Source organism: Dermacentor silvarum, chromosome 6 (assembly GCF_013339745.2).
Source record: "Dermacentor silvarum isolate Dsil-2018 chromosome 6, BIME_Dsil_1.4, whole genome shotgun sequence".
In the NCBI taxonomy this organism is placed as follows: domain Eukaryota; kingdom Metazoa; phylum Arthropoda; class Arachnida; order Ixodida; family Ixodidae; genus Dermacentor; species Dermacentor silvarum.
In genome coordinates this window covers 72576380-72595656 of record NC_051159.1, presented here as the reverse complement: position 1 = coordinate 72595656, position 19277 = coordinate 72576380, and the positions used below count along the sequence as shown (strand labels likewise).

The window sequence follows — 19277 nt, the reverse complement described above, 5'->3', positions numbered from 1 at the left end:
GGGTATTTTTCTAATACCTTCATATTTTTCTATTGCATTGAAACACCTGGTGTGTCATTGATCACTGATAAGGTTCAATGTCTTGAAGCAGTATACTAGTTTGGCTATGAGAGACCCCATAGTGGAGTGCTGCAGATTATTTTGGGCCATCCTATGCACTGACACACCTGTAGAACACTTATACAGTGTCGTGCGCAGAACATTTTGTGCACTGGCTGACTGAGCTACTATGTTTATAGTTGATTTACCAGTTCATTCTAGCTCTACAAGGACTTCAGTTTGAGGTTTCGAGAACTATTTGGTGTGACTTCACATCAGTAGTCCTGCATGAATATCAGCCTATGAAATAATCAGTACTTAATCAGCAGTCCTGAGGCACAACTTTTGTTTATACTGCTTATACTATGTGTGCAGAGTACACTTCTTTTGCACAGCGCAACCTGTCTGATAATCAACAACTTTGATGTATGCAACTGTGCATCATTATACTGATTTTATGAAAATAAGCATGATCACTCCGCTTACCTTATGTCCTGCCTGAGTCGCTGTTAGCCTTTTCATTGTCAGAAAAACCTATAGGCAAGCTCTTTGAGTGGCAAGGTTGGGAAGTGACATCCTCTCAACTGACAACTTTCCAGCTTTGCGTCCCTGATCTGCTTGGAGGCGTCACCATGTCAGGAGGGTCGTCGTATATTGGGAAGCTTTGCTGCTTGTACGGCGCCCCTAAAATAAACACCACGTGCTCAGCACAGGCTACAGTATCACTTGTCTTAGCTGAAATTACATAATACAGCGCAGAGCAAGGTGTCTTTTCTGACAAAGCAGAAAGAGCTATGTAGCTCTTGAGAGAGGTCAAGGAGTTGGTGGTAAGTACACCTCAAAGGGAACATGTACACAGGCACCAGCCAATAACCCTGTCCGAGTTTTGTTCTCATTTCTTTTCCTTGTGAGGCACAAGCAACATATATTATCACCCTTACATTGTTCTGCACTGTGATACGTGTGCAAGCTGTGAAGGGTCTAACACATCCTTTCATAATGCACATTCTCCACTGAAGTGTGTGCCTTGCTGTTTCAGCTAACATGGAGATGGCGAGGAGATTCTTTGCATACGTGGTCTGGATAATCTCCCTCCTAGTCCCTTTTCACGCTTCATTTTGTTAAAATGTGTTTGAGCTATGAGCAGTCCTCATTCTTGCAGTTGCTGATCTTGGCTGTTCTGTGTGCCTGTGGCATGTTAGCTGTTGCTGAACCACTTAGATGCCTACTCTTTGTGTGTCTGCAATTTGCAAGCGAGCTATTTTGGGTGATTGCGGAGAGACAATGCAGGCATGGCAGGTGTTTCTGGGAAGAGAGCCCGGCATTCTTGCCTTGTCGCTGACTACACCTGTTATAAGCTTATGGCAATTGATCTCGAGGTCTACTGGTGAATTACCTAGCAGGGTACAAGAAACACGTGTCTGGATTTGGCAAGTTTGGAATAATCAAAGCAAGTTATTGTAACACTAGCCCTCAAGGCAGTGAGCATCACAAGTAGGCTGGTTACATTTCAGTTATCGCAAAGCATAACAGTTCAATTGACTTCAAATCCAACTCTAGCAAGACATGAAATTTTATTTGAACGGTAATTTCTTAACCAGGATTTAGATGAAAGGTCCAAAAAACAGCAAGTGCAGGAAGTGCACTGATTATATAGGAAACTGAATAAGGCAGCTGCAGCTAGCAAGGGGGTGTACTGTTAAACTCGTAGGAAATTCACATTGGCACCCTGTGAAACATAAACAGGATTCTTTACAGCCCTGTTGTACAGTTCTTATTTTGTTCCATAGTGTATATGCTCACATATGGCACCTTGTGGCTTGTCACATGGTGCCCGGTGTGCTTGTGTACTATTTCATTGCTCCCATAATGTTCAGTTTATCTTTCATGAATATATTCGAATAGAACACAAAATAATTATAGCATACTGCAAATATGGACTATTGTATCTTGCAATAATTATTGTGTTCTTTTTGTCATAATTTCTGTTCTGTTCTTTTTTTTTTCTCTTTCATTTTCTTGTAATGTATTTTTATATGAAGTAGAGTTGATTTTAAAAGATGTCTAATATGTATAAAGGGAGCAAAACACTCTTTGGGACTTTTAAACACAGTCAAATTAATAAGTACTTATGAACATGTGCAAGTATGCATGCATTAGACGAGTACAAAGTGTCTTAGCTTCCGGTGGCTCTTATGGCGTTTATTTTATACCGATTGTTCTTTTTTTAAACTGCCTAAAAGTGTTTAAAACTGCTGGTGGCAAATCGCACAATCGTAATCCTTGAAATAGATTGCTTGAATAGGTAGGCATTATTTGCACTAGAAATCATAATGCATAAATGACTGATTAAGAAACGAACTAATTAGGTTTTTAACTAATTGCTTGACAGCACATGTTGCAAGTTACATATTTGAGGACTGGATGCAAAGCATTTGAGGATTTCACCAGTTTCAAGATATGTGCCATCAAACTTGAAGTAAAAATGGATTGTTGTTCCCCTTACTTTTTTAGCAAAATGGCATTTTATGCAATGAAGTGATAAATAACTGCAATGCCATTGTATTTCGTTGCACACTTTGGATATTAAGATCCAGCAACTGGTGACATCCTAAGAATTCGTTCCAAGAGATATGCCTTGCGAACGCTTGTGTACAGCACTTTGGTTGCATGTTAAGAAACTCTATGAAACCCCTTCAAGCATCAACGAATTCTTTCCCTTGAAAAATTTCCACCACTTATTTTGCATTTTCCTGATCATGAAAAGCTTCGTGCAACTGCAGGAAGGATTAAAAAATTTTTAATTCATTAGCGAGCTTTTTCAAGTTCAGAAAATTTGGATGCCATATGCAAGAACTCTCCAGAGGAATGTCGGGTATGAGAACATCAGCTATTTCATGTCTAGAATACTTAGAAAGCTCCTATCCAGCCAGCTGGAAAACATGCCTCACTTTATTGTGAAGGACACTGAAAGAAGTAAACCTGCTACATGACGACCTACTGACACTGAGAGCAAATACCCAGTCACTTACCTTCCAGATAATTTTACTAAAACATTTTACACTTTTTATTAAAATTTGCAGCACAGGTTCAAGAAGTGTTTCAATACGCTTACAGCATACCTTAAGTATCCTTATTTTCATCAGTGCTTTTGCTTTCAACGCACAATGCATGGTGTGCATAATTGTGACACAGCGCCTGAAGGGGTTCACATAAAGCGCTCTAATATGTGCATCTCTCATAGTACCTGTGTTTCTTGGGGACATTAAGGGGACACAGACGAGAAGCACTAATTCAGTTTAAACTGATAAAGCAATCTTTCAAAAGTCTACTTTCATTAATTTTGCTTTAAAAGGTTGATCAGTATAAGAGAAAATGAGGGCCAAATGTTCATTTGTTGAATTTTGGACCGAAACCGAGCACTAAAAGCCTGATAAGTTAGTGTGATGTCATGGATTTCAACATACAGTATAGACCACTTAAAACGTAACCGCTTATAGCGCAAGACCGGATATAGTGCGGTCTTTTCAGACTCCCGTTATTTTTCCCATAGCACTCCATGTATCGTATTGCTTATAGTGCAGTTGCGGGAAACGAAATACCGGTTACAGTGCGGCTGCTTGGGAGTACGGAAGTCAGCGGAGACGGCGAACGCTCCCCTCAAGCGGGCGCCCCAAGGAGTGCTCGAGGGCCAAGAAACTGCCAACGCCGGCCAATGCTCGCTTCACGATAACGGCAGTAACTTCAGGGAGCGGGCGGCGCCGGCACGGCACCACGGCGAAGGGCCCACGCGGAGACCGTGGAATGTGAGGGAGGAGGGTGGCAGGCAAGCGGATTTCGCCTCAGCAACTCCGCCGCTTCGGTGGCTCCCCTCGCCCTCCCTCGTAGCTCCCTCACTTTCGACTGTCACCGTGCGCACCCGCCGCCGCTCCAGCCGGCCCGGCGCCAGCTCCCCGAAGTTTCGTTTTCTGCCGTTATCGGGAAGCGGGCGTTTGCTGGCCTGGGCAGTTTCGTTGGCCGGCCTGGGACAGCGCCGCTGCTTCCCTCTGCGCCGTAGCCGCAGCGTGCAAGGTCAACACGTGACTAGAAAGTAGAGAAAGCATAAAGGAGAAAGAAGGGTTCACTGCTATTTTCTACGCGTGGCTACGGTAGCGTGGCTGAGACGTCGGCACGTACACGCATGTTCCGGCGCAATGCAGAATCGGCAACTTTGCCATTTGAGAGAGGGTGAAATTTCAGCCAAGTTTTTTTTTTCTTTCTTTTTTTTGTGTTCGCGCGCGACATTGAGGGGTCTCTCCTAAGCTTTTACTCTATGGCGGTGCCGCGTGATTTGATTCAAATTAACGAGATTCGACTGTAAATTGAATGCAAACGTTCTAGCCGCATTCCTCGACTGTCGCATACGCGTGGCGGCTCGGTGCACATGTTTTGCATATGTGCGGGCCTTGAAAATTGTTGCTTTGGTTATAGTGCAGTACCGCTTATAGTGCGGATATTTGTGACTCCGGCGACTTACGTTATAAGCGGACTACACTGTATTTTTCATATTTGGACCTTTGTGGTGCAATAAAAGTTCTCGAACTTTCCTAGCTTCGGTCTTTGGTTCCTTCAAAATACAATTATTTACCGATAAACAAATAGCTGGGCCTGAGCGAATGCTGCCAAAATCCATGACGTTGTGGTGAGCTGATGTGGGAGCTTTATAACAAGGTGTTGCCATACGTCTTTCATACTTGTGGCTTTTCTGGCTCATTAGGTCTCCTCGCACAGTTAGCATGACTCTTTTAGTATTGTGGAAGGGCAATTTACTAATACAGCACAGCCCATTTTTCTCTTTAGTGTCCTTTTAAACCTCATGAACCAATCACTCAGTAAAGCCAAGGTCTCAATGTCTTTGTCTCTTGTAACTAGTGGCAGGTTTGCAAGGTTTGTAGTTTGTATGCATGTTGAACATTTTGCCTCGCATTGGATGCTCTCCTCAGGTGTATGAATACAACTGACCTTGCACTGCTGTCGGAGCTGCTGTAGAGATGACCGAGCCATTGACTTGAAACCCCGCATTCTGCGCTGCCCGCATTACTGCACTTGCGAAGTCCCCTTTTTTGTAGACAGAGTCGTCATAGGAACTTGCGCTGCTAGAACAGCCGCTTGTACAAGAGCTGTTGCTCTGCTCCGTTGTGCTGGCCCAGGATGGTGCTGTGTAAAGATAGCCCACAGCGTGGAGAATCAATGCTGAGAACCTTGAATATTGTTTTTAGTGCAATTAACATTCTTTGGGTACTTCATGCACTTTTCGGGGGTGTCTATGTCTCGAACTGCATTGAACCTCTTTGATGCCGACATGGATTACTGGGGATGCGGCACTGGATATGTGTTCAATGAACCATTGACGCCAACAAAGGTCTCTAGGTATGTGCGACTGGGTATGTGCCGCTCTACAATGACAAAAATGTTCCATTAAATTTCTACGATGCCCGACAGAATTGAACCCGCGCGTTGTCTTCAGGCGTGCAGAGACGGACACAAGAGAAGAGAAGTGGACAACACGGCACTCGTGTTGTCACTTCTCTTGTGTCCGTGTCTGCACACCTTACCTTTTTGCATTATGATAACAATTACACTTTTTTGCGCGCCGTTTGCACAGAAACATTAAGGCCCTAACAAACCCTGCTAAAACGTTTCGTATGCTGTCCAACCATTACAAAATGTTTCTGCACGAATTCTACAAGAATCATGTGGACTTCATATAAAATTCATCCACAGAGTCTCTCAGAATGGTGCAGTACTGGAAATATATCAAAAGAAAACAATATGTGGAATATTTATTCTGCACATGGATGCTTTTCTGTAGGAAAACTCCAACAGCTCATATTACTGCAATAAAGTTCAGCAACTCTGTCACTTACTGTGGCTTGGTGCATAATCTGTGTCCCCCGCAACACTAGACTCCAATGACTGTGGCTGTGACGCATTCTCTGCATCAGACTCTGCATCTGCTGGCTGGTAGATGTGGCCTGGAAAAAACAGTGCTCCAGATGAGAGGTGGCAGGCTCCTCTCATATGTGTGGGCAGCAGTTAATGTGCTTTAATGATAATTAAACTACAGCCAAATATGCAATTTGCTGCAGCTGCAGTGCTTCATACCACAGTAGTTTGTCCTTGAATCTAGGAACTTTTTCGCATTGTTGAAGGGGAAGTTTTTGAGAATACCATAGGAAAATTATCTAGTACTGTTATAACAGAGTTTAAACAGTTAAAAAGAGGTTAAACCATTTAATAAAATTCAAGATAACATGACAGAAAACAAAATTAGTAGCTGGACCATTCTTCCAAGTTCATATGAATAGAGTGATTTGCTAAATCCGTTGCAACAGCAGTTGCATGCAATAGCTGAACAACGTAACAAAATTTACATCTGACTATCTGTACCTTCTTTCTGTGACAAAGTTCCCTAGAATATGGACTTCCATTCAGTTCAAAGTAAATTTCCCAAAAGAAAATGCTGTACCATACCTTAGCTATAGCAAAGCTACAATGTGCTTAGGTAGGTGCACTTTTTGTATTTGTAATGTTTATGGCAAATGCCTAAAGACTAAAAAACAATTGAGAGTAACCTTTGAATGACTGCTGAATAACCTTACTGCCGAATGTAATAATAGTCTGAATACTATTTACATAAAAACCCTTTCCCACAAACCTAAGTGTTGGATAGTGTTGAAAATCTACATAGATTCATGAAAATATTGGCATTTGATGTTTGTAGCACTATGTGAATATTTGCTGCTTTGTGCTCAAGTTTTCTTGAATGTGGGCTCACGAGCTTCTTCCAAGATTTATTCTTCCCTCTGAGTTTCTCAGAACTTACATTTTAGATTTTCGAAAAATCATTAGAAAGATTAAGCTGACTTCCTTTCTTTTTCGTAAGTTCGATGGTGACTCTTGATCCTGCTTTTATGCAGACACTGCTGCAACACTGTACAACAGATAGCTTTGGTAAACATTGAACAACAGTTCTGACCTTGAAGAGTGGCTAGCCGTGGACCTGATAGCTCCATGGCAGGGTTTAAAGATGTGGGCTCGCTGATGAGCGATGACAATGATGACTGGACACCTCGGTCCATAAATGGGTTGCTGAATATCTGTTGTGGATATTGCTGCTGCTGCTGTATGTGCTGTGGTTGTAAAGGCTTCAGGAGAGATTTTGTTGCCCTGGGCTGGAAGGGAGGGCCCCCTTGGTAGGGGTCTGCATAGAGGCTCCGTAGGCTGTTGCTGGCTTGTTCTAGGGAACCCTTAGGTGAAGGCGCTGGGCGTCGCTGAGCGCCCTGCGCTCCTCTCAGATTGTTGGATGGCTGGACTACACTTTGTTGCAGCTGGAAAGGTAGATACGTGACTTGTGTGAGATGTAAATACCCTCTATGGAATTGATTGGGAAATACCTAAGCCAAAAGGTTTCAATCATCTTGTAGCGATGTGCTGAGTACAGCTAACAACTACGAAAGGACGCATCAGGCAGGGACGACAGAGCGCACATGGTTCTTTCCATTGTTGTTATCTGGTGTGTCCTTTTACAATCGTCGTCTTCAGCCCATCACAAGATGGACAAACACCATCTAGCCCAATTTCTCGCTATGCTGAAGTTTCGATCAGCAAGTATAGCCAGAGAAGCACATGCAACCGTGTAAGGTTGGACTGAACTCACTCCTCTGGATTCTTTACATGCAAAAGCTGAGAAAGTACATCAACATTGCATAGAACACTTTCTGTCCTTCATATTTACATACCGTTCCCTTTTTTACATGCGTTTCATGTCTCCTTACAAGAGTAAGATCGAAATAAACATGTTCCTCCTCTTTCTCATCCTCTAAGTGGTACACGTCCTATTCACAAAACTGGTGAACAATATATAAATATATTTCTTACATCATGATATGTAAAAGAATACACCAGTAGAGTCCAGTAGTGCTTGGTATATGCCTAGTTGCTCTTGGTTGCATGCAGTAAATATAACCAAGATGAACTTGTAGCAATTTAATGTAGTAGAAGAATACTTATTGTATCAAAGAAAAGGTGTCATAACTGTCTCACTTTTGAGTGGACACCTGAACTGCATGCAGGGTAAGAGAATGAATAGGAGAGAGGAAAGTTAAAATAGTGCAGTGGATGAAATGCATGAAGGTGAGCCTGCTGTAGAATGAATACAAGTCTGCACTGGTTGTCTTTTGGCTCCTTTATAGAACATCATGTGGGCAACAAAGACACATCGTCCTGATGATTTCCAGATGTTGACCTCGGTTGTATTTATTCTGTTTACCAAAAAGAAAGCATTCAAGGCAGAACAGAAGTTTAGAATAAAAGTGCACCATAGCTGTGCAAACATACATGCACTACAATTGTAATTGTCCTGCAACAGTGAAAAAAAATAAATAAAAAAATAGAACATTTCAGGTGGTTTAATTGCTTGAATTAAAAGAAAAAATAAGCAGTTAAATTATGTTTTACTCATAGAAAAAAGAGAGTCAATGAAGCAGGGACACAAAGGAAGGACGACGACACACGCACTTTACTTTTTCCATAAACAAGACATTTAACCTGGTGCGCAGATATACTGGTGGACAAATGTGGCGAAGCATAAGCAATCGGGATGAAGCACAAACTTCTAACTTTATTCTTTGAAAGCTAGCTACCTTTGTCCACATGTATTTGTACAGAAAATTGAATTGCACATGCATAAGTGAACCACTCAGCAAAAAAAAAAAAAAAAAAAAATTGCAACAAGAAGGAATTGCAAAACTTTTCTAATCGTAAGACTGTTTGCTATATTGTATGTCTGAGGCAGTCAGTGTTTTAATATCTAGGGCATCCCATTTTAATAAATGTGGCTAGCTAAGGGTCCTTGATGATGTCATTGAAATGACAGGGTCATTCATTATAAAATGTTAGCTCTGTGAAAGGTTTTTGTGATTGGACAAGCTCTTTTTTTAATCAGAGTAACCAGTTTCACTTTATCTGAAAGGTTCTAAGCTTGTTTTCACTTAGGCAAGATTAACCAGTTGAATGAGAAATTCATCATTCACTTCTTATGGTTTTGGGGCGCTTTTATGACATTCATGGGGGGCTTTCATGACATTTTTATATTTAAACATGTTGATTTGATGTACTTTCATGCTAAAGTCTTTTTCTGCACAACCGCATTTCTAGGTCACAAAAAGCAAAAACTAAGGGATTCCAGTGTCATAACTTAGCATTGGTTAGTATTCTGATAAATGTTGGCGACTATAACTCATGGCAGCTATTTTCAGTGGTCATAACAAATTCAGAGATCTCTGGAAACATGTAATATAATATAAAGTCGAACCCGGATATATCGAACCCACATATAACGAATTATTGTGTATAAGGAATAGCAGTAAAATCCCCTTGAAATTTTTTGTAAACAATTTTTATTTTATATATTGAAATACTTATATATCAAACTTTTTTGTGATCCCCATCAGATTCGGTATATCCGGGTTCGACTGTATATGCAATGCATTTGTAACTTAAGCAAGCTAGTATTTGAAATGAGTTCTTCAGATAAGACACCTATTTTACTTACTTTATTTGTGCTATACTTAATCAATCCATGCTGCTTACTTGAACTTGTTTTGACAGGGCTGTTTGCAACTTGGCGCTGGTTCATCTGGTTAACCTGTCTACATATATTAATGCCCATACAAGAGAAAAAATAGTGAGCTAGAGTGATGGCTGATAACAAATGGTGACTGAGAATGGAATAAAGGACGAAGGAAAGAATTTGCGCTGCTAAAATAAAATCAAGAGAATGTACGCGGCTAAAAAAAATTCATTTTACAAGTACAGGAGCATATGAAGCACAGACTGAGGCAGCACTCACGCTCTGTGTGAGCTGTGCGTTGTGAGGTGATGTCCTTCTGAGGGATGCAGGAGTATTTAGTTGAGAACTAACGTCACTGGGTGGCTTCTGAGGGGGTGGAGGAATGATTTCGGACCAATTCATCACAGGTCCTCTGGAGGTGGCTCGTCCCCGTGATAACTTTTGGCGACTTTTTTTTACAGGCATCCCGTACTCATCTGTAAATGCAGAAGGCACGTAGTCAGTCATGGTATGTATGCCAGTCGACACAGCGTATTCTATTGAATAGTGGGCTCAGCCTTGGGTACCCTGGCTTACTTATTTGTGAATGGTGACATTAATGGCAGCGACATTAACTGCCACTGCCATTTAATGTGGAGATGTTTCAAGAAGTAACAGGAAAGCAATTATGGAAGCAAATATGGCAGGCATTTGAAACTCTCTATGATATCATAGGTCCATTCATTGTTTCTAAGAGCAGCTATCAGTCATAAGTTCCTGTGATTGGAGGCAGAGTAAAACCTCAAAGTGCAGCATGTGTTGGGGCCATATAGGTAAAATGGCCACATATTTCATGGTTAGTATGGTTACGTGTCTCTGACTCGGTGGCTATGGCATTCTGACACTGATTTAGTTCATAGTCCGGATTGAGCTAGGTCAGGGGGGTTAAATTCCTTGCCGTGGCATGATTTTATGGGAGCAGATTGCAATAACGCTCATGTGCTACAGTTTGAGTTTGTGTTAAAAACCTCAGGGGATAAAATGAGCTTTCCACAATGGCATATGCTATAGCCCGTGTGTTGCTTTGAGACATTAAAATCAATCAACTGTTCACTCGGTCGGTCGGTGCTTTAATCAATCAATCAATCAATCAATCAATCAATCAATCAATCAATCAATGATTATTTAGTTGTCCTAGTGCAACTACGAGTAAACTTGATGAAAGGTGGACCAAGTCATTTCTAATCCAAAAAGGCTCATTTATTTAGAAGCTGTTACTAGCAGATGCAACATCCAAAGAGGCTCATTTATTTAGAAGCTGTTACTAGCAGATGCAACGTCAGTTTCGAATGCATATATTTTATTATCAGTGGGGTCATCACTTGCTAGAAAATGTGCTCACAGTGGATTTCTAAGATGCTGTCTGAAGCAGAATAATGTATAGAAGCATTATTCTACTTCAGGCATTATTAAACTTCAGTCAGCTGTGGGCTAGCCCACAGAGAATGTTTAGCATGGTACAACAATGGAGGCCAGAACTGCTAAGATTCTAGATTTTATAGCATTCTCCTTACAGACACGGTACTGTTTCGTGTATACATACTATGTGCTTGAAAAGACACCTCGAAGGGGTAAAAACAGAGAGGAAGAAAATGTAGGTACCTGCCCAGACATCTAAAAAAACAGCTGTGTGCTTCCATATACTAGCATTCCTGTGCATGCTAGCAGTTGTCTAGGTGTAACTGAATGATTGAACTGATTGCAATTGGAAGCAGGTGAGAAGGGGTGGCAGACCTTCTGATATAGTGATGCTATTTATGGTGGTCTGCGCTGTACGTTACTGTGTAAGCTGGCATAAAGCAATGCATAAACTGCAGCTGAAGAGTGGGCTTTAGCGATCGCTTTATTACAATTATAATAATGTGCCTTGTTGCAGAGTCCCATGAAAGCTGCACAAATATCTGGTCTTATTTTTGTTTGGGCAAATATTCAACATTTTATAACTTGTTGAAATGGATCCTAAATAGAACCAACTTAGGATGCCAATAAGCCACATGCTGTACTTTAATTGCCTTGGGACATTTGAGGTTCTCTGTGAATCAAATGTGAGGTCTGAATGTGGTTTAGCTGTTGAATTAATGTCCAATCAAAATAAGACATATATGAGTAACTCACCTGTTGTGTAACTCCCTGAGTCACTGGTTGGACTAGCAAGCTTGTCCAATTCCAACAGCTGGTCTGTAACATTATCGGCAGTGAATCATGGCAACAAGCAATTTCTTACAAGTATTAGGTCTGCCACTATATGCAGCTGTGACTACTAAGTGCTTCCTTGATTGTTACAACTCTGATCAATATGTACCTTCACTTGTTTGCTTCAGTTCCAGATCAAAAACCTTGTCTGATGTCCGGCTCCTTTCTTCTGCTGAGCTTCCACTGCGACTATCTTTAGCCTGTAAGGAAACAAAATGTGCACTTTTTTAATGCATTTGGTGAGAGCCTGCCAGAGTGTTAAAGAGGTGAAATGTGCACCAGTTTGTGGTTTTTGATCTTGAAATTAGTGATATAAGTGCTTTTGAAATTACAAGAAGCCACGCAAAACTGATTTTTCCTATCAGGCACAATAAATAATTTTTTTTGTGAGCCACATTTTTACATAACTTTCTTGGAAATTTCCATGAGGTTAAACGATATGCCTTAAAGACAAAAGGTCTATAACCCTATATCAGCTATATAACGTTGTAAGCACGAACAGATGTGCTCTACCAAGTTTCATTTACTGTGGTGTGTTACCTTATGGCAATTATAAGATACATCAAGTGACAAAGAAAGTCACAGCTCATGACCATTTATGGCTCACGAGGCTCACGAGGGGCACTTAATGTTGCGGACATTGTCGCAAAGGTGCAGGAGAAAAGACAGGACTTTCTGGATACATTATAAAAGGCGATCAGAAGTATGAAAGCAAGAAGGCAATAAAGAATTAGCGTGGTACTCTCTAAGCTCGATATAACGAACAAGAATATAATGAATTATTCCATATAACGAAGTGAATCTAAGATGTTTCTCGCTGATATAGCATAAAATAATAAATGGTAATAAAAATAAAGGATATAATGAAGGTATTCAAGCGATTGTATGTGGATGCTATGTCAGCCTAGTAAGTCATTTCCGAAGAACGTTGGGAAAGATTGGGCGCATGATAGGGTGAATTGCCTTAAGCAATGACCCCACAGATAAGTGAGAAATGACTGTATGAAAAAAGCAAAATTTTCACTTACTGAACCGTTTAAGTTCTTCTGGAATGAAGTATTTATGAGCGCCGTAGTAGCATAAGGTTCTGGGATAGAAGGAATGTCCTTTTTGTAGAAGGATGTCATGTTGTAAGTGTCCACTTCTGCATAGTCTGAGGCATTGATGCCACAGTTTAAAGGTGCGTAGACACTGTAAGCATAGAAATATTATATAAAAAGCCGTAAGCAGAGATGTTTTATTAAGAATTTATATCATTACTGGCGTAACTAACATCTACAGTTTTTATATTTCCAACGTTTCAATATGTGTATTGCACAAGCAGTTTAAAGAAAAGGAATGCTTGATTATCGTGTGTAAATTCTGGTATACACACTACTGTGTAGACCACTTATAACGTAAGTCGCCGGAGTCGCGAATATCCGCACTATAAGCGGTACCGCACTATAACCAAAACAACAATTTTCAAGGCCCGCACATATGCAAAACATGTGCACCGAGCCGCCACGCGTATGCAGCAGTCGAGGAATGCGGCTAGAACGTTTACCTTCAATTTACAGTCGAATCTCGTTAATTCGAACCCAATCACGCGGCGGCGCCTCCGACCGGCATTGCTCCGGCACCGCCATAGAGTAAAAGCTTAGGAGAGACCCCTCAATGTCGCGCGCGAACAAAACAAAAAAAGAAAGGAAAAAAAAATGTCACATTTTCGCCCTAAGGGCGAAGCAATGAATGCGATAGCAACACAGCAATGTCATACGAAGTAAGGTGAGCGGCTTTGGTAGCAATATGAATTGTAGTAAACATGAGCTGATTAAGTAAGCAGGTGTGCTGCAGCGTAAGTAGACCGACATGAAGAGAGACTCGATGACCACGAGAAGGCGCGTGTGAAACGGTGGTGTTTATGAGAAGCGCTGCCCATGGGCAGCGCGTGCGAAGGGACACACCTGTAGCGCTGCACTGCCGATCCGGGCAGCATTGCATGTGTAGCGTGCGTTGGAAAATGTGGCCCGACTATTACTAACTGTGGTGTGAGCGCGCACAAACAAACATGAATAGATCACACTGAATGACTGCAGACAACGACTGTCAAAACGCTGGCAGCAAGCGCATATACGCCGCAGCGAGCGAAGGTACGTGCGGTCTATCGCTTCAACGGAAACTGAGCGGCGCATAAAGGTCAGACAGAGCCGTGTGGAGATAAGAGACGGTGCCAGCGAGCGACGAGCGCGGTTGTTGGCAGAGTAGAAATGCGCCCCCCCCCCCCCCCCCCCCCCTCCGCTCCCTCCAGCGCTCGCTTCCCGCTTCCTTGCTTGCGCGTGGAAGATTGAGTGCGTTCGCTCTCCGTGACAGCGTGCGTCCCCGCTTCCGCTCGGGCATACGGCGCGCGGCGAAGATTTTATCTATACGGAACCTCACGGCGACGGCGACGACGACGGCGACAACGACGGCGACGGCAGAAATGCGGTGGAAGTGTCCATATAATTGCTATCGCAAAAAAAAAAAAAAAAAAAAACGCGGCGGAAATTTCACCCTCCCTCAAATGGCAAGGTCGCCGATTCTGCGTTGCACCGGAACATGCGTGTACGTGCCGACGTCTTAGCCACGCTACCGTAGCCACGCGTAGAAAATGGCAGTGAACCCTTCTTTCTCCTTTATACTTCCTCTACTTTCTAGCCACGTACGTGTTGACCTTGCACGCTGCGGCTACGGGGCTACGGGGCTACGGCGCAGAGGGAAGGAGCGGCGCTGTCCCAGGCCGGCCAACGAAACTGCCCACGACGGCAAACGCCCACTTCCCGATAACGGCAGAAAACGAAACTTCGGGGAGCTGGCGCCGGGCCGGCTGGAGCGGCGGCGGGCGCGCACGGTGACAGACGAAAGTGAGGGAGCTACAAGGGAGGACGGGGGGAGCCACCGAAGCGACGGAGGTGCCGAGGCGAAATCCGCTTTCCTGCCGCCCTCCTCCTTCACATTCCACGGTCTCCGCGTGCGCCCTTCGCCGTGAAGTGCCGGCGCCGCCCGCTCCCTGAAGTTTCGTTTACTGCCGTTATCGTGAAGCGAGCGTTGGCCGGCGTTGGCAGTTTCGTGGCTGCACGCCGTGATATTTCACAACTCACACTCAAGATTCTGGTTTCAGCCTCACTGGCTGTTCGTTCGCACCACGTGCCCTTCTCCTTCACTTCGTCTCCCTTCCTCGAGCACTCCTTGGGGCGCCCGTTTGAGGGGAGCGTTCGCCGTCTCCGCTGACTTCCGTACTCTCAGGCAGCCGCACTGTAACCGGTATTTTGTTTCCCGCAACTGCACTATAAGCGATACGTGTATACATGGAGTGCTATGGGAAAATTAACGAGAGTCTGAAAAGACCGCACTATATCCGGTCCTGCACTATAAGGCGCGTTACGTTATAACTGGTCTATACTGTATTTAGAGCACATTTTACTTGAATATTGCTTACCAATCAAGTGGTATATTTGCCTTTTGCATGAATGCTAATATATATATATATATATATATATATATATATATATATATATATATACTATTTGTAGAATAAATCACAGTTCTTTTATTACCTCCCTTCAGTAACCATTCTGTTAATGAAACTCATTGAACTGAAATAAATTGCGCTGTCATGGCTTAGTTGTCAAATGTTATGCTTAGCATAATGTTGTCTTTGCTTCATATCTTCAGACTATTACACAAGGACATTTGAATGGGTTGCTGTTTATATCCAGATTTACATTCAGATAGTACACAATGGAATTAAGTATTAGGGATGCAGCTTTTACCACGTTGCGACCTATTGACCTGCACTAAAGCTTAGCAGAATAGTGTTTGACCCAATTAATACAAAATTTCTTCCCATAGTCTGCCTCAAAAAATATTCGAAAATAAAGTAATTGGTTTGTGTACAAAGCTTAATTTGAAAAAGTTCACACAAATAGGTAGCATGCAGCAAGCTTAACTGAAAATTGTGATAAAAACCAGTTTAATTGATTAAGTTTTTTTTCTTTCTTTCTTACCTGGCGTGCGTTTAGCAACAGGGTTTGCTACAGGCACCCTTGTTCTCTGAGCTGATGTCAACCTGCTGCACTGACAACTAGGTATAATATGTAATTGGTAATGAGCACCTTCAGAAATTAGTTAAAGGCCAGAAAAGGCTCACCTAGAATAGTTAAGATCATTCAAAGCACTGCTCATCTTGTTAACAGCCTTTGTTTCACAGAAGGGCTCCTTAGATGAGTCAGAAGCTCTCCAGGCACTATGGTCAATCCACAAGGCTTCGTGAGGGCTCAGGCCCCCAGGACTAGAGAAGGAATTGAAGCAATTTCTGGCATTGGAGGAGAGGAGAAGAATTAGAAATTAATTATGTTCATGCCAGGCAGAGTAATTTGTTTTGCTTCTGAGTGTGCAAAGATAAAATGAGTTAATTGAAAGCTGCAGTGATTAGTTTGGTCATGCTGAAGCAATAGCTTAACCAGATGAGGAAAGCACATGCGAAACATCACACACAGCTGCCATGATGTCCTCGTCGTATTCGAAAGTAGGCAGCAATTAGCCATGTACCTCCTAGCTCAGCAGAAAGAACCCTTGTTTCATATCAATGTCAGGTGTGAAATGTCAAATACAACCGAAATAAAAAGTCAGCAAAACTACTCACCTTATGTCTTCTTGCTTATGTACAGGAGCTACGAAAGAAAAAAAAAGCTATAAATATAATTGCTTATTTATAGAAACAGGGTGGCTGAACATAATAAGCCAAGCATGACAACTTTGCATTAAGAACTACAGGACACTACAGCTTGGTGACGAGATCTGATTTATCGTGTTATAGTTATACATTCTGCATATTTTAGTTTAATGAGTGGTAAGAATTAATAACTGCAAAGTTGTTCTTGCCATCCTTTGATATATATATGTATATATATCAAAGGATGAGACGGACAATTTTGTGGTGATTTTCGGCTTATTTGCCCAACAGTTTCAGTCGCTGGACCGGTTGGTTCACCTTTCTTAAAGTCCTTTGAAGGACCTTCTTCAAGGTCGGTCCACCGACCAAAACTGTTTGGCAAATAAACTGAAGATAACCACAAAGTTGTGCCTCTCATCCTTCTGAATATGTTTAGTTCATTCAAAAATTCAGTCACACATATATATATATTTAAGAAAAGTTGCGAGCATCTCAAATAGTACTTACCTGTTATAATTGTCTTTGTGTGTTCCAGCCGTCTTTTCCGTATTAGAAGTGTCACGAAGATTGTGACTGCTGCCAGCAACAAGAATCCAAAAAGTGCAATGAACCATGCCTGTGTCATGATGTTTTGAATGGGAGTAGAAAGTGATGTTGAGGACGTTGGGCTTTCTGAAATGTACAAAAAAAATTTATAGGATAGCAAACCATGGATTTATTATATAAGCTATACACCTGTAACGTCAGTATCAATGGTTGCATAAATACATATACAATAAGCTAAAATACGAAAAGCTGCATTTGTATACCTGTACTATACAGCCCTCCAGATGTTAGTGACAGCGATCCTGTGGCAGATTTGCTGTATCTTGGTGCTTTCAGGAAACGGCTCACTTGAGAGCCCGCTTAGTTCCGAAATAGTTTTTTAATCACTAGCTTGTGTTGAAACGGCTTAAAGGTACTAAAGATAGTTTGCACTATTGCAAGAAATAAATTATTGCCGAGTATACTCATACTGCAAGGTATGAAAAGAAAACTTTCCATAAAATTTTATTAATTGAGGAACTTAATTATTGAAGATAATCTAGAATGCAGTTGAACTATAACAGTATTCACAAAAATACAAAAATGGGGTGTGAATAATTGGTTATATTCTAGCATGGAGGCACCTTAATACTGCCTTCTAGGAATGCCTGCACACACGTACGTTTAAGAGCAGTGCTTCTTTGTCTTGACAAGGTGGCATATTTTAAGACAGCTAAATTTCATGTTTGTTCTTTAAAATAATTTGGTTTTTCGGCTAGTTGGTACACAGTATATAGAACGAAAGCAGCCTCCCCCCCCCCCCCCCCCAAAAAAAAAAAAAAAAAAAAAACATCACCGCCGATTACGATGCTCCCTAATGCGAAATTTGAGTGCAGTTCTATACGTGTTTTCATTTCGCGATATATTGGCTGGCGCGGACACCCTGTCTCGTGCGGCACGTTACAAACGGAGCGAAGTGCAGCGTGACTGCCTCGCTAATCTGGAGATTCCGAGGGCAACGCGTGGGTGACGCGTGGGTGCGATTCAGTGCAGCAGCCGCCGCAGACAGACCTCTTAGACAACGCTACTACTCTGGCACTATCTCGTAGCCACCGCTGCCGCAATACGCTTTTCTTCTCATGATTTCGCCATACCCTCCTCATCCACTTTCCTCCTCATGGTTCCACAGCACTCTCCTCCTCCCCTTTCCTCCTCGCTTATTTCATCCCCCGCTGCGCTCCGCATTCGCTCTTTCATCCTTCGCTGTGCTCGTTCGCTCAGTTACGCCGACGCTCGTCACAGGAACGGGCGCCTAAGAGCCGCATTCTAAAAAGTAGACACAGCAGTGCTGACCTGAAAATAAAGATCTCTTTTCCATGCAGCAAAATATGTACAGACAAAATAAGCCTTCAATTGCAAGCCAGTGCTGTGAATGTTTCTCTTGTCCAGTTTCTTGCACCATTTCCATTCTAAATTCCAATGCTTGTGTGCACTGAAGAACGCAGTTGAAAAGGTATTGTAAAGATACTACAACTACAATCTCAATGCCTGAACAAAGATATATATATGACTTGTAAGGCCTTAAGCAAGCTGAAGTCTCAAATACACACTGTATTAATTAAGGGAGAGAGAATGAACTTGAAGATTATGCTGTTTTTAACATCTAGGCATTTCACACATACTGTCTGCAATGATGCCAGCCCATATTCCTTCAAGAGCTCTTGTGAAATACTGCTTTTCTGTAGGAAGTATTTTAAATATTTGTTTTATTTTATACCTAGCTTTCCCAGAAAATGACATTTGTCACAACTGCATGCCATAACTACTGCATGTGATTGACTACAGTCTTTAAACTAGGCTTACAAGAGTGTATGTGTATAAGTGTACCACTTAAGACAGGTGAAGAATCATTAAATCTTATAAAAGCGACAGCACTTGAACATCAAATCTATTAAGAAATCTTGTGTGCTATGTGAACGCATGAGAACTTAGCAAAAATCTCTTCCAAAGACCAGCGAGGAGCAGCAAGCACACTCATCATTTGCAAAAGTGTGTCTGAGGGCCTGTTTGATACATGACATGCCCCACAGGTTTGGTGGCAATAGTCAAGGTACTATACAAAGTCAGTTTTACCTAACTGCTATCACACCATTTTCCTGTAGACCACAGCAAATA

The 19277-nt window shown here is 42.1% G+C and overlaps 1 protein-coding gene across 1 annotated transcript in view; it reads right to left on the bottom strand.

Moving 5' to 3' along the window:
• Positions 1-19277, bottom strand: part of LOC119455574 (roundabout homolog 1-like) — a 229029-nt gene that overhangs the window by 1354 nt on the left and 208398 nt on the right. Inside the window, exons 14-24 of the mRNA XM_037716974.2 lie at positions 17085-17249; positions 16548-16575; positions 16053-16217; positions 12913-13075; positions 11994-12084; positions 11807-11869; positions 9932-10128; positions 7058-7409; positions 5946-6053; positions 5041-5235; positions 526-723 (exon numbers count right to left, since the gene is read on the bottom strand). Of these exons, the coding sequence (XP_037572902.2) occupies positions 620-723; positions 5041-5235; positions 5946-6053; positions 7058-7409; positions 9932-10128; positions 11807-11869; positions 11994-12084; positions 12913-13075; positions 16053-16217; positions 16548-16575; positions 17085-17249 (1631 nt within the window). The 3' untranslated portion in view covers positions 526-619. The remainder of the gene's footprint in view (positions 1-525; positions 724-5040; positions 5236-5945; positions 6054-7057; positions 7410-9931; positions 10129-11806; positions 11870-11993; positions 12085-12912; positions 13076-16052; positions 16218-16547; positions 16576-17084; positions 17250-19277) is intronic.